At 39.4% G+C, this 21,564-nt stretch overlaps 1 protein-coding gene across 4 annotated transcripts in view; it reads left to right on the plus strand.

Moving 5' to 3' along the window:
- MKX (mohawk homeobox) overlaps nt 1-18,154 on the plus strand; it is a 63,350-nt gene extending 45,196 nt beyond the window's left edge. For 3 of the 4 annotated variants that reach the window (XM_023632370.2, XM_023632371.2, XM_023632372.2), the window contains exons 6-7: nt 15,489-15,522; nt 15,632-18,154. In XM_023632370.2, coding sequence (XP_023488138.2) covers nt 15,489-15,522; nt 15,632-15,818 — 221 coding nt within the window. In that variant the 3' untranslated portion in view covers nt 15,819-18,154. The remainder of the gene's footprint in view (nt 1-15,488; nt 15,523-15,631) is intronic. The other variant, XM_023632373.2, reaches the window with a different exon arrangement.
- Nucleotides 18,155-21,564: the final 3,410 nt, after the last annotated feature.

Genomic DNA, 21,564 nt, shown 5'->3' on the forward strand with positions numbered 1-21,564 from the left:
TTTAGTCATTCCCCATACCTTTCAGGATAGAGTTCACATTCTTTCTCTTGGCCCCCAAAACCATAAACCCCTCAATGCCTGGCCTCTGCTAATACCTCTGTTCATTTCCAAATTGCCCCTTCACATGACTCATCCATTTCAGCTACGCCAGAAAGTTCCCCAGAGGAGCTGTGCCATGTATGACATTGTGCCCTCATCCAGCTGTTCCCTTTACTTGGAAAGCTTTTCCCCATCTTCACCTCAGAAAGCCTGCTCATCTTACCTCAGACCATGCCTCCCCATTTTCCCTGTCTTGGCACTCAGGTAATGGTAATGTTGGTGGCACCCGCTGGGATGAATGGAGGAAGCTGCCTGCTGCTGGAACCAATTGCCCAGGGCCTCTGCCCTGCTGCCCCAAGGGTATCATGGCCTTTGGAACTCCTTTCTGGATCACCATCCCCCTGCCCCTGCCACTGTCACTCCTCTCCACGCTCCCACAGCACTTCCCATCCTGAGCTCTTGTCATTTATTTACCAAACTGTGAGTGGCTTGGAGATGAGATCCATTTGTAATTCGTATTTCTAGCCTGTCACAGTGCCTGGCATATAGGATACATTCAATCAATGCTTGCTGAATGAACCCATGAACCTGTGAATGAATTAATGAAGACAGCATAGAGAAGAACAAATCTTGTTGCACTTAAAATGAGAAGATCTGGCTTCTAGTGCTTGCCCTATTGTTTACTAACAATTTGGTCTTGGACTTGTCAGTCAGCTTTTCTGAGTCTCAATTTCCACATTGTAAAATGGGGGAAATGATATAATTGTGCCCAAAAAAGAAATGAGATTAATTGCACATGTATAACTTGCAGAATGCTCAATAAATATTGTTGTCTTCACCATGAATTGTGTGAAGTTGACCTGGCCCTTAATTATGCCCAGAAAGGGGCAGAAGGGGGATAAATTGCTATGTACAAAGTATAATTTTCCATTTGACACTCACAAAAAGATAATTTGGTTTTCACTTGGATAAGTTCAGATTCACTGTAATGTGGTTGCACATTCTCTATCAAAGCACCAGGCATCCAAAGATGGCAAAAAAATTCCAAGGGAAATCAAGTATCCCTCCCATTCTGCCATGCAGTTGGAAGAACTTTTTATTGTAATTGTTGTCTCTGTAAAATATCGTGAGTGTTTGCAATAATCTATATATTCTTACTGCAGTCAATCTAAGAATTTAAGAATACCAAGTTGTTTAGGATGAGGCAGTGATATAATTAAGGTCTTTTAGGTAATATGTGTTTTAAGTAGTTATTTTATTCCTTGTGAAAAGGATAAGTATCAGTTACTTACATCTTCATAGAAAATTTTTAATAACAGAGATTAGAGAGGTAGCTTTAAGAATTGGGAATTTCCGAAGCTGTTCCCCCACATTCACATCCCATATTCTCTCTTGAGTAAGGACCTTCATATTTAAAACTTTCTCCAAGCAATTAAGATTAAACACTCTTAACATACCTATATGTTTTCATGAGTATCATGTAAGCTGCTAGTCCAAAAGGGGTTATAGGCACCGACCCCAAAAGTGAAAGGCAGAAGACCAGTTGCTGGCATAATCCTGGAATTTGTCTCGGCATGCACATTCTCATCAAAGATGCCATCCTAATATTTTGCATGTTATGGCTACTTAAGTGACCTTCTCCCAGCCATTGCAAAACTGAAGCGTCCACAGCATGCAGTCTTGCTCTTTTGAGAATTTTCCACACTAGAGCATCCTAGACATAACATGGCTGTCCTTGAGCTAGCTTAGACAATTCAAGTACAAAAGCTATTTTGAACTGTTGTATTACTTGTTATCTGTTCCATTTCAAGCTAGGTCTTCAACATTCATCAACAGTTTGCTGCCATTATAAAAAGAGTATTCGCAATTATGGAATAATTGTAGCTGCTATTTATTGAGTATTTCTGGGTACCTAGTATCTCACAGTGATTATTTCTCATTTTTACAACAGTCTTCATTATTCAATATTTTATACCTATTTTACAGATGAGGAAAAAAATGAGACTCAGAGAAATTAAGTGATTTGACCCAAACCACATGCTGATAAGCAGCAGAACCAAGATTCAGACTCCAAGCTCTCTGGTTCCAAATTTGCTCTCTTTCCAGTGTACCTTAGTGTGGGAGGAATAAAGCGTGCTTAAGTAAATCCCTCCTTCACAGGTGGCACTGTTTACCAGTGAAGCAGTGTGCTCAATTTCTCAATTCAAGATAAACCTAAAAAAGGCATAAATCCCATTAAAGAGCAGCTGTAGGAATTTGAGTAACTGGTTATTCTCTTTCTCTTTCTGTGCCTCAAAGACTACTGAAGTTAGCATGGAATTTCCATTTGAATAATTCTTCAATTAATCATAAACTCTTGACTCCCATTTGTAAAGCAGCCTTTTGATAGATGCTTCCAACACTTGCCCCCCGCAACACCCATTACTTCCTCTTTTCTTCAGTATAAAAATAATCATCTTTGTTCCATTTCTGGACCCACTTTCTGCTTTTCCTAGCCCTGCCAGTTATTTTTATTATTACAATGATTAATCATGTGAATAATTAATTAAACACATTTTCATCATCACTCATCTTTCATGTCTTTATTCTTCTTCTGTGAGCTCCTAGAAGTCAGCACAAAATACAAATTCCTTGGGGCTGGCCCCGTGGCCGAGTGGTTAAGTTCACGCGCTCCGCTGCAAGCGGCCCAGTGTTTCGTTGGTTCGAATCCTGGGCGCGGACATGGCACTGCTCATGAAGCCACGCTGAGGCGGCGTCCCACGTGCCACAACTAGAAGGACCCACAACGAAGAATATACAACTATGTACTGGGGGGCTTTGGGGAGAAAAAGGAAAAACTAAAATCTTTAAAAAAAAAAAAATACAAATTCCTTGTTCCTTTCGCTCACAGTACTTTTTGTGCATCTTCTTGTCCAAGTAAAAATTTATATATTACATTGTCTAATAAACTCTCCATCTTATAAGTTGACTTTTAAACCTCCTAAAGTAAGCTGAAAATCAGCTGGACAATGTATCCAGTTGCTTGGAGTTTGGGAAATAAGAGAAATACTTTTTCTAAAAAGGTGTAGTGACCAACTCTGCCTTCCCACCTCCTATTCTCATCTTGTGCTGAGCACTGTGCAGTTAAATGCTGCCTGAAACAATGGCTTGCTTCTTCATGTGTGTTTTGTAACATCTTGTACTCAGCTCCCATTGTGGGTGGCCTGGGAAATGGTTTCTCCTCTTGTGTGCAGTAGATGCCTTCAGTTCTCTTGGCCATGGACCCATGTGCAAACCGTATGCATAACAGAGAGTGGTGTGCTCCTGGTGGGCATTAACTGGGTGTGCATCTAACTGGATGGACATGTGAAATAACAGAGGACATCACAAGCAATGGTGCTAGGGCACGTTTCTAGGTTCCGGGGCCTTCACAGCTCTTGGTTGCTTGTGAGAAACTATTCTGCCCACGAATCCAAGGCTGGCGTAAATCAACCTCTCTTGCTTCCATCTCCTAAGTGTGGAAAAGTGACTAGAACTCCCACAGCCTTTTAGGGAGGGGAAAAGGCCACTTGCCTGCAAGAGCTTGGGAATCTTGCAAGGAATGTATGATTTTCCTGGCTGTTATACCCCCAAAAAGAAACGCAACTTTTTTGTGCTTCCATAATGAAAATATGTACTTTGTTTTTCTCTTGCGTATGAGAGCCAGGCTCTTTTGTATAATATTTTGATTCAAAGCAATAACTACTATCTTCTTCTCGTTGCTCATTCACCACCTATTTCTGGATGTCTGGAGAGAATTTAGAATTGGGGGATATAATTTTTAAATCACTTTTGGGTATGTGTAGTATATTCCATCACCAAAATCAAAAGTGTGGGTAAGTGGATCTGATTTGTCCTGGAAAATGTAATTTTTGCTTTTTTTCTTTTTTGCACAGCTTTCTACCTTTCCCTCTCTCTCATTTTAAAGTTGGCTTATATTATTGATTGTTAAAATATTACATTCCTCTCTAAAGTCATCAAAAAGTATGGGAAAGGGTAGAAAATATAAGGAATAGCAGAGGGTTGCTTTTAGTCCAAAAACAGTGTTAGGTTCATTGTCCCTTTCTCTAAATCAGTCTTTTTTGATGTCTACAACAAAAATGTTTTCTCTTTTATTTTTAAGGTGTCTTATTTACTTGTAACAGCATATTACATTTGTAAGACAATATGTATGACAGCTGCTTGCATTTAAATATATGTAAATCGTGTGAACATGCCGCTCTTTTGTATTTAAATTTCCATGAAATGACTCTGCAAGAACTTTTCTGTATATTGTACTCGTTCACTTTTCCTGGTAGTCACTGAGCTCTGGTAGTTTTTTAAATCTAAGATCATTAGAGTACTTAGTCTCTTTCTCCGTGGTTTCTTTGCTTTATGCTTAAGTACTGTATTTTTAGTATCTTGTGATGCCCACAAATACCGCTCCCAAATCTTACATTCTCAAGGCTGTGGTGTGGCCTTGTTATTGTAGTAGACTTGCTACGTCTAATTTGGGTAGGCATTGGCAGCGGTGGTCCCAGCACAAGATGACCCCACATGCTCTGGGATGGAATGAACTCAGCTCACCCTCTAGCAGACACCCAGCCAAGAGTCCCTCTCAGTTCACGACCTGTCCCTGGACCTGTAGGTGGCTTCGAGATGGCTACCATTAGCACTTTGGTCCTCTGCAGCCCTTTGATCCCAGATCCTCTAACATTCTGCTGCTGTTCAAAAGCAAAGCCATCAGCAGGTCCTAGACAAGGCCCTCTGGATCCCCCTTCCCCACCACCTTCCACGCCCTGCGCTCTATTTTAGTGATTTGGTCCTAGTGGTGGCCAAGTTGTTTGCATGGCAGTTCTGTACCCCTTTTCCCTGTTCCTCTTTCGAGATCATATGGCTCCAGCTACCTCTCAGGGCTGCTACAAAAATAACAGATTAAAAATCACCAAAAACTGTTTGTTAAACCTCATCAGTGTGTCAGTGTGTAATAAAACAATGCTCTGTTCTTTTGAGGCAGGCCTGAATATAATATTCTACTAAGGGCAACAGAAACTAAGTTTACTTTAGTTTATAAAAGCTTATTATCCTACCCTAGAAAGAAAAAATTCTGTTAGGTTGAATAATTAGTTTTTGATGACCCCATGTGGATCACTATTTGTCACCCTATTTTCCCAAAGGAAAGATAAAAAAAATACGAGACTTAAAAAAATAAAAGGCCTCACCGTCACAGCCATATAGAGCTGGGCCAACATGTTTATTTTCAAAACAGAAAACACAGATCTTATAACAGTATATTATTACCGTAGCTGTTCCAATTAGAAGAAGGCAATTTGATTATTCTGAAGTATTCTGTAATACATTACCCTAAAAATCTTGGGTTCCTTTATTCTGAAGTTTACATTTGTAATGACTCTCCCTGAATCGCATGTCATAGCATAGCAAAAATTATGATAACTGGGGAAAGTAATGCAAATAAAGTGAAGTGTTTTAACCCTGCCCCGTCCCAAAAATGTTTTTAGTGGTATTCATGTTTAAGCAAAAATAGACAATAAAAAGTATTTTTTAAGCTGGAGTCACCCATTTCTGAATAATGTTTTCCTATAAAAGTGTTATATCTGCTACTCACATGAAGGCAGACTCAAGAACTCGGTTCGTTAGATACTGCCTTAGGACTGTCATTTGACCTTTGCTGGAATAGGAGAAATCCGTAACGATTTTTGAAATGTACCAAAGAACTACTGCCTCGTGCTGCTACACTTGAATGAACACCCAAGATTTCCAGCATGCTTCTTTACTAAAAGCAGTCTACTTCTAATGCTGCACAGCAGTGTTTCTCATGGGGCAGCCCCCTCACTATCTCCATCAGAACACTTGGGGCGCTTGTCCAAACACGGTTCCTCGGCCGCATCTGTGACCTGTGTAATCACAGCCTCAGAGATGGGGTCCAGGAACCTGTCTTTTGGAGAATTGCCCCTGTGAACTTTATTCTCTTCTCTACACCATCCTAAGAGGATAAGTTCGAGGCTAGGGGGTGATAGTAGAAACCTTGTATGGGGCTTAGTGCCTCCATGGAACTTGGAGTGGCCTCAGTGACTAATGAAGGATAACTGACAGCATCGTTTCTTTATGTCAGGAATCATAACACCATAGCCTTTACCACATGCCAGGCACTGTTTCAAGAGCTTTGCACTTAACATCTCATTTAATCCTCACAGCACCCCCGGGAAGTAGGTGTTACTACGATCCCCATTTTATTGGTGAAGATGCTTTGACACAGCATGCGTAAATAACTCACCCAAGGTCATTTAAATAGTGAGTCAGCTGTTTTCCTATGGTCCCAGCACACATCTCTGCTTAGATAAATTATTGTACAAAGAAGTGGTTTTTGATCTGTAAAATGTTTTTGTTTTCTCCCCAAATAGATCAACTCGTTAGGTTTAAGCAACTTATCCCCTAATTCATTCTAGAAATCTTTTGTATTCCAAATTTAGATGATAATAGTGGAATAAGATATGTATGTATTGGAATTTAATAAATGGTTTGGGACGGAGATGCCCAGACAAATTTTAGAGTGGACGTCTCTGGCAAGATTTAGAGGGGAGAGGGGTTATTTGGTATTCTCTTGGTCAGAAGACCTCTTGACTAGGGGTGCTCTTGGACCTCCAATGATAGCCAAGGCCTGGCAGGGCATTTACCCCACCTTTATGCTGAGTTCCTTTTTAACTTCTCCTGCCTTTCAATACCATTGTCAAAAATCTTCCCAATTTTCATTTCAAAGTCCCTCCCCACCCCAGTTTAGACTTTAAATGACTGTTTCTGAAATTAAAAGCAGAAAATCACAGAACCTTTAAATGTAGAAATGTGTGAACAGAGGACACTGACATGCCAAGTACAGTTTTAACATTTTAAGCATATTAAGAACATTGAAATGTATTTGAAATGTAGAAGAAGGTCTGGTAATACTGTTCATCTTATGTCTAAAATATGTTTCTTTTCTATTAATAAATACAGCAGATGAACTGTCAGTAGAGAAACTGTCATTTGCTACTCTTCGGAAAGATCCAAGAAGTTTGTGAACGTCATCTCTGTTATTGTGTCATTTCTGGTGCTAACGCAGTCAGACAGGTTTAACACCAAGATCTCCTAGTCTGAAGTGTCATTTCTGGAGATGGTAATTTAAGGAGTTTGAAAAGCATGGTAATAATGTGAGCCAATGCAAAGATACACTGCAGTTCATATATCAAAGGAAAAACACTTTTTTGATGGTTTTTCGGAGATACTAAAGAGCTCAAAAATACATGGATTCTAGCCAATTTCCAGATTATTACAAATGCACATTTTTCCATTTAAAAGGCCTTTTTGCTGAAGAAAGTCCTATTAGTACTTTGTAACCTAACACCATTCAGCTATGTATTTATTAAACAAGTCAACCTTCTAGAACTGCAGTGTGGCAGCTCTAAAGTTGATCTCGGGTGAGCCCTTGTGCTCTTAAAGAACTTCGAGGATGAATATCAATATTGGGATATGGGGACAAAATTAAAGTTTAGCTAAAAATCAGAGTAAGTCCATCCAGTTTTCAGAACTAGTAGCCCAACTCGCATGTAGAAAAGAGTGCTTACACAAACAATTAATGCTCCTTGCAACACAGAGACGTTATTCATGCATAGTTAGGAAGTCATTTTCTGAGACTTTGGCTGGAAACCTAGCTTTCATGGATGAAACATTTTGGGTAACATCCCCAATATTCCCCTTGAGAAAATGAAGTAACAAAATCCATTAGACACTTACAGCTAGTGGATACTCTTTAATGTGGCTCCAATGCTCTGTCTTGGCATGTTGTGGTACTTTGGCACAAAATAACATCAGAAAAGCGATTTTGTTTTTGAAGATGATAGATTCTGCACACTTAATCCATTAATCTGAGCTGATGGGCTTTGCCCAGAGTTAAAATATTTCATCCTTACATAATGGTTTTCATATTAAATCTCTGAACAATACTAATTTTTCTGGTGATGCATTCAACCCCATGTTCTAGATGTAAAAAATAAAGTGAGAGAGAAGGGCTTTTTTTTTACTTAACAAGAATGTATATAGTGCTTGGTATATGTACTCAAGCTCTCTTCTAAGTGTTTTAGAAAATATGAAATCATGTGATCCTCCTAAGAACCTTCTGAATCTAGTAGTGTTAGCGGCATTTTATAGGTGAGAAAGCTGAGGCACAGAGAAGTCAGGCAGCTGGCCAGCTGTCATACAGGTAGTAAGTAGCAGGGCAGGGGTCCAACTTCTGCTGTCTGGTTTCGGGGTCTGGGCTCCAACCACTGCACTACACTGCTCTATGCCTCATACCAGACCACCCTCATAGTTAATAACGACAAGCTGCAAGTAGAAATGAGAATATTTAACATTTCCAGACCCCTTTTCTGGTCACTCACCAACAATTTCCTCCCCATAGACTTCATTCTAATCTTCAAAGTGAAGTTGCAGACTGAAAGTTTTAGACTTCAGGAAGGTGGAGCCTTTGAGATCACAGAGGAGCAATCTTGGTAGATGGGGCTGTGCAGAATAACTTAGCATCAAGAATATTGACTATATTTAGTGAAAAAGATTGAAAGTGAAGTTAAAACATTATAATTGGGTGCTCTCTGCTTATTTGAAAAGTTACTTTCGAGTTACAAATCCCACTTCCTACTCCTTTAGTCCTTCAGCCCAGAATGATGAGGTCAGAATAGCTGTGCATTTCAGAGGAACAAAGATACAGCTGGGAGTTAATAAGGAGCCACCAGCCTCAAGAACGTAAGATCTGCATAATAAGGAAAACCGTTAAGGCTATAGCTCCCTGACAGATGAGTCAAGTGACACTCTTACAGGTTTACCCACAGATGTGGGTACTCCTGGAACAATAAAGATGTTCTGTTGTTGTTAATGGAAATACAACCTCTCCTGACAGCTTTGAGATGTCAGCCTACCCCCATCCTAACCAGGGAGCTCTTCACTATGGTCCAGAATAGAGGGTGTGATTGCTAATTTTTATTTTCTAGCAGGAGATAAATGGGAGAATGCATTGACAGAAAGACAGCTGAAGGTGGGGACCCTGTGGATCCAGGACATCTGGGCATCATTAGCCATAGCGAGAGGCCAGCCCACATGAGAGGTGGCAGGAAGGAAAAGAACCTTTGGCCAGATGGTGAAAGTCATAGCTGGAAGAAACACTGGCCTGATTTTTGGAAAAGATTTTTCTTCAGACTCCGAAATGATTTTGGAAGCCGCTCATTCTTTAAGGCCCTAGGATAAATAATTTAGCTAGTATATTACAAAAGGAAAAAAACAAAAAACAAAGCTAGATCCATCCATGAAGATGAGGTGGGTTGCATTTCATAATTCTCTCTATTCAGAAAGCTTGCAAAGCTCCCCCTTCTCGAGGCTCACAAAACCCAGGCTCCAACACCTCTTCCGTGAGGGCAGCCCTGATGTTCACCAAGCGTAAGCTGCAACTTCTGCCTGTCAGGCCGAAGTTTTAAAGTGGAACTTCCTGTTTGGTCAGTGGGACTGGAAGAAGCAGTTTAGTCATCAGCAGATGTGTTACAGGTTCTTGGATGTGTTTTTTCCCTTGCTTTTTGGGAAAAACACTTAGAATGATTTATCTTCACTCATTCAAAAGCTCTAAGTACCCCAAAGAGAGGATAATGACAAAAATTTCCTCTCAAAGTGATGCAGCAACAGCTGTCCAGGAGTTATGGAACAGCAGTCACTCCGGGTGATAGAAGAGTGACTACAGGAATATCACATTTATCAAAATGTCACTCTAATTAACGTGTGAGGAGAGCTCAAGATCTTAGATGCCCTGTTTTGTGAGTTGGACAAATTTTTTGATATTAAGGATTAAATCATGAGGAGGAAAACAGTCTTTTTTGTATCTCTATCGTCTAAAATACTAGCAAAAAGTACAGAAAAGGGATTTAATAGGTTATCATCCCTCAGGCTTTCCGTGTAAACAATGCATTAGGGCTTGCCCTGGTCCTGGAACGTGGCTTTATCCACAGCAATCACTCAGCCGTTAAAACCGGGACCTTCGGAGCCGGCTGACCTGGAGCTAAGTCTCAGCCCCCATTGCCTGAGTCCTTTGCAAGTTTCTGGACCCTGTAAGTGACAGTGTCATTTGTAAATGAGGGCCATGGTGCTGTGTCACAGGGTGACTCTAAGTATTTACCCAGATAACATTTGTGGAGTTCCCGGCATGGTGTCTGGCATAAGAATAAGCATTCAGTCAGTGTTAGCAATTGTTATTGTAAAGATAACCCCTTCTTGTAACATTTGAGTCTCTTAATATTCAAGTTCAAACTGGATGAAGCTGGATTTTGAATTCTTTCAAGCTGTTTCTGTTTCACAGGCAAAAACCACTGCCGCATCAGGGAAGGCCAAATGGTAGATTATTATCTTATTTATTAACAAAGGGTAAGGCGAAAGTAGTTCAGTGGAAAAAGCTAGGTATGAAACATGCACAAGAATGACCCCTTTTAAAAAAATGTATAGAAACTTGCTTGGAAGGCCACATATCCACATGTTAACGTTAGTTATCCCTAAATGCCTTCTATTTTCTCTTTTACACTCTTTCCTAGATCTTTGGCAGTGAAGCTGTATTACTTTCTTGTTAGAGAAAAACAACAAAAGCTACTTTCAAAAGGAAAGAAACGTAGAGCCGCAGGGGAACCGGTCTGTAGGCCTGTGAGTGAGCCCGGCCTGGATCTAGTGCGTGGGGAAGTTGAGAGAGAGACCAGCCATGGGAGCAGGGCATTGCTTGTCCATTTGGTGGAAAGTGCTACAAATTTGGAGCAATCCATATTTCAGACTCTTCAGTGAGGTTTTATATCTGCCCTACTAACAAGAATCTTGTTCTTTATCTCACCTGTTCCAAGTATGTACATAACTCCAGAAACTGACCCGCTGTCCTGGGGGCACTCAGGACCTCTGACATCAGAAACACACTAAACCCTGTCTGTCCACACCTGCTGTCACCAGTAACAGCCCCAAAACTGAGTGTGAGGAAGCGCAGTTGTCAAGAATCTGGAGCTCTCTCTCCATTTTAATTTAGGGAAACATATAATATATGAGTTTTAGATTGATTTAAAATAGTCATATTTTTAATCTTAATTTTATTTACATTTCAGGGTGTGAGTAGTATTTTGTGGAACATTTAAGAACATTCCTAATTTCAGGGCTTATTGACTAAATTCGAAAAAAATCTCAGAGCAAAAGATTTGACTCCATTTTTTGTCTCCTTTTATGATTATACGTATTACTTCAGGAATATATATCAGAATTAATGTCTCTAACTTGCCTTTATCAAAGTTGAATGGACACTTTGCCCAGAGTGCCTCATGCTTACACATCGTGACGTGCAGAACTGAATTTTCTATATAATTGTTTCTCTACTTAACTTTATAAGGAAACACATGTCCAAACTGAGGATAACCCCAGTTTAAGTTTTAACATGGCTTGGGTTTTACAGCATCCAAGATTTTTCTAACTACGCATCTCTTTTTTTCTTTCCTTTTCTTTTTTGGTCTTAAAACACGCTCTTTTGGCTGGGTGAGTAAGTTGTTCCTGCCAACCAGTTGCTTTTATGGTAATTGACAGCGTAGCTGATTTTTGGAACCTTAGAATCTAAAAAGGCATTTTAGCTTCGACTTTGGAGAGGCTGAGCCAAGCTACTTGAAGAGTAAGAGATGCAGCTGGGCCGAATGTAGGGCAGTCAGACCCCAAGTCTGTGCATGTTAATTAACAGCAGTGAATGTCTGCTCCAGCTCAGACTTCTGATTTCCCTCTCTTCAGCAGCATTCGGAGTCCTTCCTTCTCCCTTGAGATTGTTTCTTGAGATGCTGCGTGCCACTTCCGGAGGGCTGCCAGTGAGACCACCTGTCTGCAGTGGGCAGAAGTGGCCTTGAGCCTCCTGAGCACCCGGATGGGACAATAGACCCACCACTCCGTAAATACTGTCTCTTGGCTGAAAAAACACAAAATACTTGAACCAGATAAGAGCCGGCAGGTTTATACTTCAAAGGAAAAGAGCCTAAGAAAAAAACACCTTCATGTGGAGTACGATTACTTCATATAATGAGTGGATTGTAAATTTTCTGAGTTCCTCTCAGATGATATCATTCTCTAAAATAGCTGGGGCATTTCCCTAGCATAACGTATAGAAGAAAAATCTCTCCAAACTTCCAGATCTTTCTAGCCCTTTGCTTTCCTACAAAAGCACCAATGTTTCACAGTAAGAGGGCCCCTGTTTGCTATCTTCCTTCTGCTAGTTCTTCTGGGAACTAGAACACAGGAGGTGGCTTTTGGACGTGTAATATCCTAGTGACACCGGGCAGCCCACCAATAACAGCAACAGGAAAAGCGTGCCCTTCTAACACCAGTTTATGTTTTGAACCAAAACCACTCTGGACATAGAGACACCCCCCTCAAAGTGGTAGTAGTCAGCTTTTTCTGGTTGGTTTGAAATCTTTGACACTGAGCTTTGTTACATGCTGTGTTTTTTAGCATTGACCATTGATGGAGAAGCAAATTGTTTCTTCTATTCATTACTTTTTTATGAATCTTTCCTTCTGTTGCTGGGAAAGGAAACTGAATCCACACCTAATGTCATTACATGGAACGTGCCCATCTCCCTTAGAAATAAAATATAGAATTCAGTCTTTTGAATACTGCCGAGTACATTGTTGAAATTCGTGAAACTAATTAAGACTACCTGGACGAGGATTGGAGTCTGTGTTTTTACATTTCAAAGGTATTTTCATAGGCACCAAACTGTAAAACACATACACCCAAGGAGTAAGCAGAATTTTATAATTTCACAGTTGGCTGTCGTAAACTTGTTTCTCCGTGGAATGAGTTCAAGGGGGCAGCCACAGGGAGTGTTAGCTGCGTCCAGCCGTCCATGGGGCTGCAGGACACACAAGTTCACTGTTCATCTTAAATAGAAGCTCTCCGTGGACATTAACAGTGCATTACATGTTCTCCTCCCACATCCAGGCCCCATTCATTTATGGCATTTCTGGGTTCTGTAACCCATCACGTACCTCCTACCACAGGCTTCCCTCTTGTCATCTGTGCAGTGGTGGCTCTCAGGTTGACGATTCAGGTAGGAATCAGACTGTCGTCCCCTGTGTATCTGTGAGAGCACTCCGCTTGTGAGCCAGAGCATCAGTTACATGGGCTTTTCTAAATTCTAGTTTTTTATTTCCCTCAATGTTATTTAAGCTTCATGGAACTTATTCTGCTTTTGCCAAGTCTTTCCATTGAATAAATATCTCCATAACCTATTGCTTCACTTTGGCAACAGAGTTGTTGCAATTTGTGGGCAAAACTGAGCAAAAGCCTAACTCATTTTTTTTCTCTGTAAAATGTCCAATGTTGCTGGCTTTCCTCCTTCTAAACAAAGGCCTTGACTCGTTCTCTGTCCTGGTAGCACCTTGTCTCTGTCATTACTCAGTGAAGATTTATAGTTACAGTTACTGACTTAACGAACACACACAGAGCCACTGATGCTAAATAAGCTAAGACATAAAGTGCTTCGAACAGTGCCTGGTACATAGGAAGTGATCTGTCGACTAGGATTGTCAGAGTTCTGTGAATTAAAAGTTGTCGTTCTTTTCCTCTATTTACATAAGTAATATTATAATTCCAAAATTATCAAAAGCAGCAGAGATGTAGCTAACCATCCAGGCTGAGCTAGTAGGGGCCAGGACATCCAGAGGGTGACCATCCAGCAGCTCACAGATCCAGTTATCTCCCCGAAAGGGTCCCTAAAATGACAGGAGACCAAAGAAAGGAACCAACATTCGTTGTTCCCTTTTGGACCAGGCACACATTATCTCGCTTGTTCTTCATAACAACCTCATCGTTTATTCACTAAGTGCTTTTGTTTTGTTTGCTTGCCTGTTTTTTTAAGCTCCCTGGGTCCTTAGGTGAAGGGTTGTGCAAAGAGCTCATAGTGACCCAGTATTGTCTCCCGGTCTACACTGTAACGCCTGACTCAGGGTGTGTTGACAGGGTTTCCTGATTCTTTTCCTTCACAGAGGGCATCGAAGTTTAGCTGCCTTCTCAACATGGCCATGTAATTATTTTCTCTTGACCACATCTTCCCTGGGAGATTTTGCCCTGGTTGGACTATATTATGATCATGTCGGTGTTCTTTTTCTCAAGTCTCTTCTAGTTCCCTGACTCTCTTAGAGTGCAGAGCTGGAAATTGTGCTGCGTGGCCTAACTAGCCTTGAGCAGTATAGAGAGAAAACATTGCCTTCAGAAGTATTGGGATGGGGGAAGTAAAAAAAAGAAAGGACCGAGGGCAGGCAAAGACAGCTTTCTATAGGCCATGTAACTACAATAGGGCCTTGAGCAAACGTTGTGTCTTTCGTGATTCCTCTGTGGGCGCAGTGCCTCGTTCTGTGCTACTTGGTAATGGTGGTGGTGGTTGTTAATGGTGGTGACTTAACCACTGTCTGGTTTGGAGTCTCATAGGCTGATGGGCAGTCCCAGCCCCCTTCCTGACCCCTTTCCTGCACCTTGCTGGTTGCCCCTCTTTATCTTCCATACAGCTTTCCCTCCACTATGTCTATTTTTATGTTTCTAGTACCATATTCTTTAGCTAGAGGAGCTACCTAGAGAGATTTCATCAAGATCAAGAACTCATTTCATCTCTGTTTATATGGAAGTGGTATTGGTGGCCATTAGTGTTCTGAGTGCCAAATCTAAAGCAAAGGTGAGAGTGCAGGAGCAAAAGGTCACACCCTAACTTTCATTTCCTGCAACAGCAGCATGAGGAGTTGGTTTGGAGCTTGAAGACTGGTGCCTGCTTGTTCTAATCTGCCAGGAAATCCTGAGTTGCTGTCAGCATTGGGTCTGTTACCCATTTGCTAAGTAGCGAGAGGGAACAATTTGCCAGTCTTTTTTCTGAGATGACGGTTTGATTCCCATGAAATCACAGACTGTTGAGCCTGAGGCCCCCAGAAGATCTTCTAGGAACTCTCTTGTTTCATAGTCGAGGAAACTGCATCCCGGACGTTGGGGGGCATCGTAATCTGCCCAAAGGCGCACAGCAGGTGAGTGCCGGGCCAGACCAGAACCTGGCCCCAGCGAGAGTTAGCACTCTTTTCCCTAAACCATTTGCCTCCTCATGAAAAGACCCAATTTCTCAGAATAAATTCACCTCAGATTTTTGTATATTTATGAAGTCTACTTTCTATTCTTTATTACCTATTCTCATCTCACTCCCGCTTCTTTGCAAAGAGTTTTTTTTTTTTTTTGCATCTTAATTTAAACTACTTGATCTTTGTGAAAAAGATAATTCTCAGCCGTATTTCCTGATAAACTTTTATTCTTGGTAATTAATGATGAACCTCTTGAGATTAAAAAAGAATGGAACATAATTGAATTTTTGCTTTTCTTTACAGACACTCTGGAAAATGGATCCAATAAGGGTGACAGGTGAGGCATACTCTGTTTTTATTTGCCACTTGTGCTTTTCAGTGATGGTATTTTTCTACGTACACTACAGTGAATTTGATCATTTTCTTTCTGTTGTGCTTAAATCCAGTGCAGCTAATAGAAGGGGACCGAACAAGGACGACACGTACTGGAAGGAGATCAATGCAGCGATGGCCTTGACAAATCTTGCACAGGGGAAAGACAAGCTGCAGGGGACCGCCAGCTGCATCATCCAGAAGTCGTCACATATAGCAGAAGTAAAGACGGTCAAAGTGCCCCTGGTTCAGCAGTTTTAAGAGTTTGTTGCTTTTCTGATCTATGGCTGTTCTTCACATCAGTGTTTTTTCATAAACCCTCATCCTAAGAGCCAAAACAGGAGTGAAAATGACTCCCTTTCAAACTTCTTCTTATTTTTGATTATCCTAAATATATCACTTAGTTGCTTCTGTAAAAGACATATAAATTATAAAAAAAACCTCACTTTAATCCCAAATATTAACTTATTTTATGTTACTCAAACTATGCATAAAATGTCTGCATTGCCATTACAGTAAGTGCCTTGCTTCCCGAAAATAAGCTACAACGTGGGCATGGTAGAGCAGCTATGCCTCAAAATGACAACGCCATAATGCTTATTAGACTGTGTGTCTCATTCCAGATGGGCCGAACCATTCCAGGACTGAAACCCTGACTGCCGAAAGCCCTTGAAATGTATTCAATAATTCACATGTTAAAACTTGGAAATCTATTCAGCCCAAATGAAACGTTCCTTTAAAAGAAAAAAGTCTGCAGTATTTAAAATTGTTCAGTGTGCTTTTCAGAGTGACAGTGAGAATTTTATGCATGTCTCTTGCCTGCATATCTATGTTATAAACTTCCGAAATGAAAGGTACAGTGATCCCATAATTGTACATTTAAGAAGAATCGCAGTGAATCCATTGTGATTGGGAAAACTTTTCCAAGCACTGCTTGAGAACACCACAATGCCCTTCACAATTGATTTGGATTTTATTTTTCTCAAGTTTTGCTGAAGTTTTCAAACACTTTATTAGATAAGGAACTCAAAATTTTCCTGTGTAGAATTAAATCTATAGTTTAGTTTTAAAACATAATCTTGTTTGCATTAGAGTTCCGTGTTCTTTGTGCTGGAAACTGTTTTTCGTTTGGAATGGCTAAAAACCTTTTATTTGGTTCATTTCAAATTACAGTTGCTGATGGACAATTTTTATTGCATGAGAACAAGACAATGAAAGAAATGTATCTCTATGTGAATATACATATACACACATAAAATTGATTTTTAAATTTAAAACATATGGAAAACAAAACATTCAACAGTGTCTGAATTTTGCCAAGTAGGACATTAAAGTAAAAATTATGTGAAATCGTGCATTCAAAGAAAGAACATTTTGTTTCTAAATTAGACTATCATTGAGTGAGAATAATCAATATCAAGAAAGACTATCTTTTTCAATCAAACAATAATATTCTAATCAGCTTGGGGAGACTTGAAACTCGAATAAACAGTGGAGATGCCAAATAGAGTATGTGTGCTACAGAGAAGTAAAAAGGACTTGACTCTTTTATGGTGGGATGTTTTTTCTGGGTATGTAATCTATTTTGTAATTTTTTTTAACTGGAAAGCATTTTTGTGAGTGTGAGTGAGAGCCAGTAGGGCAGCCATGTGGTGACATTTTTCTTTATTTTGCAAAATGCTTTTAAAACCAAAGGCTGCTCTGGTTGCTGTATGGACAATATCAGTCTTGATATAAATTGTAGGACACTTTTTCATGTAACATAGTATTTGGGGGTTGGGTTTATTTAGTGTAATGAAGATAATTTGATATAAAAATATTTTGTATATATATATTTTTACTTTGTTTTCTAAATTGCTGTTTGCAGTAACAGTAAGTGCAAAGCAAGATATGTAAGTTATGACTGTATGATCAGATGAAGTATGAGTTCTTTTGGTTTATATCCATAAATAGTTACAGATCTATGATTAAAAACTTTGGAATCTTTATAAAACAGTTTTGCCAAAATGTGATCATGTCAGTGAAAACTAAGGACAAGTACTTCACTCTTTTTCATACTATTATAAGTTATTCTGATATTAAATATTTTAATAAAATTGTTTTTGTTTTGACATATTTCAGTTAGATGAATGGATGCTGGTTGTTTTTTATTTGAATTAGTCATAATTTATTTTTGCCATCTTTTTAAAAAGAATCAGCAAATTTGTTCTATGTTATAAACTATAGATGACAAGCCAATATAGGACAGCTAGTCACATGATTTTTTTTAAAATACCAAAGCTTGGAGTCTAGCCTATAAACACATCAAGAAGATTTTATAATTAGCACATCCTTGGCAAATCTCCAGTTGCCATTACTTTTAATTTATTTTTTCTTTTGCTGCTTTAACATTTTCTGGAAATTAAAGTCCCCCCAATCCTTTAAAAGAATCTTGAACAATGCTGAGCCAGCAGCTGAGAATCTAACTCATAATTTATGTTGTAGAGAAATAGAATTACCTCTATTCTTTGTTTTGCCATATGTAATCATTTTAATAAAATTAATAACTGCAGGAGTTCTTGACAGATTTAAAATAAAAGTTAATTTCTAGAACTCAATGATCATATGAATTTTGTTTTCCTTTGAGAGTTGACCAGGTGGAGAAAGAAGCAGAACAGAAGCTTCCATTATATGTTGTAATTCTCCTTGGGTTGGGAAGGGATATGATATGGGAGCACTGCATTTGTATTAGGGTTGAATTTCATCACCTTAGACCACCAACCTACCTTTTAAGAGCAGAGGAAAAGAGAAAATGATGCTAACTGTTAAAATACATAACTTTAAAATGAACGCTTTCACTAAACACCTTCTCTCAGTAGCTAATACAGTAAGCATTATTACTCTGCGCTGTGTACTAGGGAGAACTTTGGCTTTGAAGCTAAACAGATCTACGTTAGAATCCCAGCTCTGCCACTTACTGCTGTAAGATCCAGACTCAGTCACTCTCGGCTTCAGTTTCTTCATCTGCAAAGTGAGAGTAATGGGTTATACCTTGTAAAGTTTGCTACAAGGTTTCAAGATAATATACAATGTATAAAGTACCTACCACAGTACCTGGCATTTGATAGGTGCTCAATAAATGGAGGGTATTATCACATCATTATAATTTCTCTATATAGGGTTTACGTGCAAGAAAGTAGAAATATAAATGGAATATGAGATATGGGTAGTTTAACAAAGAGCCTTGGGAAAGGAAAGATGTCTGACATGAAAGATTGCAGTGAAAGCCAAAAGTTGCTATCAGAGTTAGAGAGACCTTCAAGGAAGATCATTTTGGTATCATTAGTTTGACTTCCTGGAGAAAAGCATAAACAGAACAAAGCTAGAGAAGAACAGATGGCCAATAGAAAACACAGCATGTGTGATGGCTTCCTTCGTTCAGATCAATGAGAATCGCTTTTCCTTCTATTTGTCCTGCTTGATCCTGTTCAGAAGGACTAAGAACTCTAGGTGCTGTCTGTACTCTCTGCCTGCTCCGAGCAGCAATGTTTAACAAACAGTGGCAACAGCCATGGTCTGCTTTTAAACTCGTCCAGTTCAGTGGCATAACATCATGCAAATAAACACAGAGAATACGAGCAAGTCGCCCAGACTCTTCTGTCTGGGACGGCTTAGGTCAGCCATGCCTTGGAAGGCAGTGTGGCGTGGTGGGAAGAACTTGGGCTGACACAACCTGCCTTTGCCCCTTCATTCCTTAGTGACTTTGGGGAATAAGTAGAAGCTGTCTGTACCCAGTGTTTGCATCTATAAAATCTGACCTATGAAATTTACCTTCTCCAAGGATCTGTTGTGAGGATTAAGTAAGACAGTAGATATGAAAGTGCTTTGCAGACTGCTTGGTACTGTACCAATGTTAAGGATTATTAATGCGTTCCAGATGACTCTGGAAGGCCTAATATCCCATAATTTTTGGCAATGTAAATTGTGGTTTTCATGAAGCATATAAGACCCCTAGATTTTGTCAAATACGTTATGATCTCCCATCTTTGGGCCTTCCTGAGCACAAAGAGCCTTTTGGTCCTGTACTTCTTTGTAACAATTATGATCAGAATTAGGTGATTGATTGTCATACTGCAGAGATAGAATCCTGACTTCACCACTTCCTAGCTTCAAGATTCATCTCAGAGATGGACTACAAATTTGGTTTGGGAGGGTTGTGCATTAGCCATAATAAACTTTTTTTTTAAGGTGAGAAAAACAGATTTCTGAGTTTGGAAAAATAAGCTGATGTGTTCTTATGTCTTTACACAAATGACTCCATGGAAATTCATCCCATGTAAAGATTGTCTCAATAAGTCTTCTGAAACAAATTTCAGCCCAAAGCCAGTTTCTGGAAATTTGATTTACAGTGAATGTAATTCATTACTTTTAAACAAAATTTTAATTCATGTTTTAAAAAATTATAAATGTAACTTATGCTAGTTGTAGAAAAAAATAAGCAGTATAGATGATACAAGATAAAAAGCCCCATGCCCTATCTCTCCCACAGCCCAAAGATAACCCTGGTTAACAATGTCTGGTGTATGCTTCTAGAAACTCTGTATATACAACTTGTACTTTTTCATCTTGTGCTTCTTACTGTATTCATACAGCTCTGCAACATTTTTTTCCATTCCATCTTGTATGTATGTGTATCTGTGTGTGTAAATAATATATATATATATCCTATGTATATATGTATCATATGTATATGTATACGTACGTATACAGCAGCATATGGAGATTTCCTTATTTTAAATGAATGCATAGGATTTTATTTTCGATCTATTGTAATTTATCCAACAAATACCCCCTGACGGACTTTTGAGTTAGTCCCAATTTTTAGTTATTATAAACAGTGCTATTCAAAGTGCTGTTTCACATTGAGGTAATGCGCTTACACCAGAATATAAATCAACATACCGCTTTCTTAATCAAGAGAGTCTTTCTATGAAAAAAAATCTGTCACTTGAACTCATAGTGCTCTTGGAAATGTAGTTGATTCACCTTCTGGCCCCTTCTCTCCTTGCAAACTAATAACAAATAGTGGATTAGTATCTCCACGCAGATCATATTTGAGAAGCACTGTTATAAATACTGAGGCAGTGAACATTCTTGTGCATGTATGTGTTCAGACACTTATACTGTGGAATAGATACCTAGAAGTTGAATTAATGGGTCAAGTGATAGGTACATTAAATTTTTGGAAGGATGTTACCAAATTAACATTTAAAAGTCCTACCAATTTACACTTCCAACAACAGGGTGTGGATATCCGTTTTTCCTCAAGTTGGTCAAAATATTGAGTATTACTAAACTTTTTAATACTTGGCAATGTGGTAGGTGAAAAATAATATCTCATCATTGTTTTAACTTGTACTTTTTTTTGTGAGGAAGAGCGGCCCTGAGCTAACATCTGTGCCAATCCTCCTCTATTTTCTATGTGAGATGCCACCACAGCATGGGCCACCAAAGCGAAGCGTGTGAACTTAACCACTACACCACCAGGCCGGCCCTGCTAACTTGTACTTTTTTAAGATGAGTGACATTGTGCATAAGCTTACTGGCCATTGGTATTTTCAGTGGACTTCTTGTTCATGTCTCCCTTCCTTTCTCCGTTCTCTCCTTCCATCTGTCTTTCCTTCCTTCCTTCCTGTTTCTGTTGTCCATTTGTTACTGACTTGTATGAGCTCTTTGTATATTTAAAACTTCAGTACCTTGTCTATAATATAGGTTGCATATATTTCCCCAGTGCTTTATATATTTTTTATTTTACTTATAACATTTTGAAATTCAGAAGCTGAAACATCATATGTGCATATCCATGGGTTGTATAGAAGGGTACTGCATGTATCTGGTCATCAGAAAAGCAGTACAGCTCTGCAACCACACCACTAAGGTTCAAATCCTCTCTCTTCTGCTTACCAGCTCTATAATCTTAGAAAGACGCTTAACCTATCTAGCCAGTTTCCTCATCTGTAAAATTTGG

Source organism: Equus caballus, chromosome 29 (genome assembly GCF_041296265.1).
Source record: "Equus caballus isolate H_3958 breed thoroughbred chromosome 29, TB-T2T, whole genome shotgun sequence".
Taxonomy (NCBI): domain Eukaryota; kingdom Metazoa; phylum Chordata; class Mammalia; order Perissodactyla; family Equidae; genus Equus; species Equus caballus.